At 72.4% G+C, this 1,207-nt stretch overlaps 1 protein-coding gene across 1 annotated transcript in view; it reads right to left on the bottom strand.

The window, feature by feature from the left end:
• Positions 1–389: 389 nt before the first annotated feature.
• INSIG1 (insulin induced gene 1) overlaps positions 390–1,207 on the bottom strand; it is a gene marked incomplete at its 5' end in the record, with an annotated part of 33,883 nt that continues 33,065 nt past the window's right edge. The window contains 2 exons of the mRNA XM_012733873.1: positions 390–555; positions 973–1,171. Coding sequence (XP_012589327.1) covers positions 390–555; positions 973–1,171 — 365 coding nt within the window. The remainder of the gene's footprint in view (positions 556–972; positions 1,172–1,207) is intronic.

Raw genomic sequence — 1,207 nt, 5'->3', positions numbered from 1 at the left:
GAGCCCAGGGCCCCGGCAGCGGCCGGCCGAGTTGCGGGCCTGGCCAGACCCCCACGCACAAAGCCGCTGGCCCGCTGGCCCTTGGAGCCTCTATGTTAATTAAATATTAACAAAGGAGGAGGCAGAACAATGGAGCAAATTTCCAGTCTGGCTGGAGAAATGTGGGTCTGGCAGAGGCAGGCATATTTCTGCAGGAGGGCAGCCGAGCGGCCAGTCGCTCCGGGTCTGAGCCAGACACCCGAAAACAGCCACAGCTGAGGTTTGGGGGGCGGAGACCGTGTCCTCTCTGCCACCAGCTCAGGGCAATGGAGCCCTCTCCCAGAGGCGGTTCCGGCTGGCGACCTGCCTCGCTCCTGTGGCCACCGCTGGGCGGGGCACGGACTGGGCCCTCATCCACCGAAGACGAAGACGCGGGCTCCGCCGGGCTCCCTCCTGAGCTCTCTGCCACCGGCTTCCTTCCCCGCAGCCCAGGAGATCCCTGGGAGAAGGGCCTTTCCGCCCGGGGACTGCAGGCCGTCCCCGTCCCCCGCGGAGCCCAGGGTGGGCAGCGAGCGCCTGCGCCAGGCAAGGGCCCCCGCAAGGAGCGAAGGGGACTGTCGGCCCGGCGCTTGCCCGGTGGCCTGCGGCTGCGGCCACGCTCCGCTCCCTCTGGGGCAGCTGGTGCGGCCTCTGGAACTGGGGCAGGACGGCGCCAGCGGGTCTGGGCTGCGCTAGGGGCACCCCAGCGGGTCGGAGCGCGCCGCTTCCCGGTGGCAGCTCGGGTTCCACCCCAACCTCCAGGGCTAAGTCTGAGGGGAGCCCGCGCAGGAGGGGCGTCCTGCACCCTCCCTGGGGCCCAGCGGGGCCAGCCGGGCACACCAGGTCGCAGCGCGAGCCCTTTGTGTGGGGGAGAGGGGAGCCGAGTGCTGTGGTCCGCCAGTGCCGGCGGCTGCCCCGGCCGCCAGCCCGCCCGCCCGCCCGCAGGCCGCGGACCGCTCACCTGAAGAAGGCCGGTCGGAGTAGCGCGTGCAGTACACCCAGGCCGGCCAGAGCATGGGCTGCGCGCCCAGGTTGGCGCTGGCCTGCGAGCTGTCCGAGTCCGAGCTCACCGAGAGGTCGCCGCCGCCCACGCCGCGGGCCTTGAGCGCCCCGTCCAGGGGGCCCCCGGCGTCGCCGCCTTTCCTGGAGCCGCCTTCCCCGTCCCCGGGAGAGTCTCCGCCGCCGGCGG

The sequence above is a fragment of the Condylura cristata genome, unplaced genomic scaffold (assembly GCF_000260355.1).
Source record: "Condylura cristata isolate star-nosed mole 26May11 unplaced genomic scaffold, ConCri1.0 scaffold00042, whole genome shotgun sequence".
Classification (NCBI taxonomy): domain Eukaryota; kingdom Metazoa; phylum Chordata; class Mammalia; order Eulipotyphla; family Talpidae; genus Condylura; species Condylura cristata.
The sequence above is the reverse complement of the archived record's forward strand: the minus strand, read 5'-3'. Positions and strand labels throughout refer to the sequence as shown.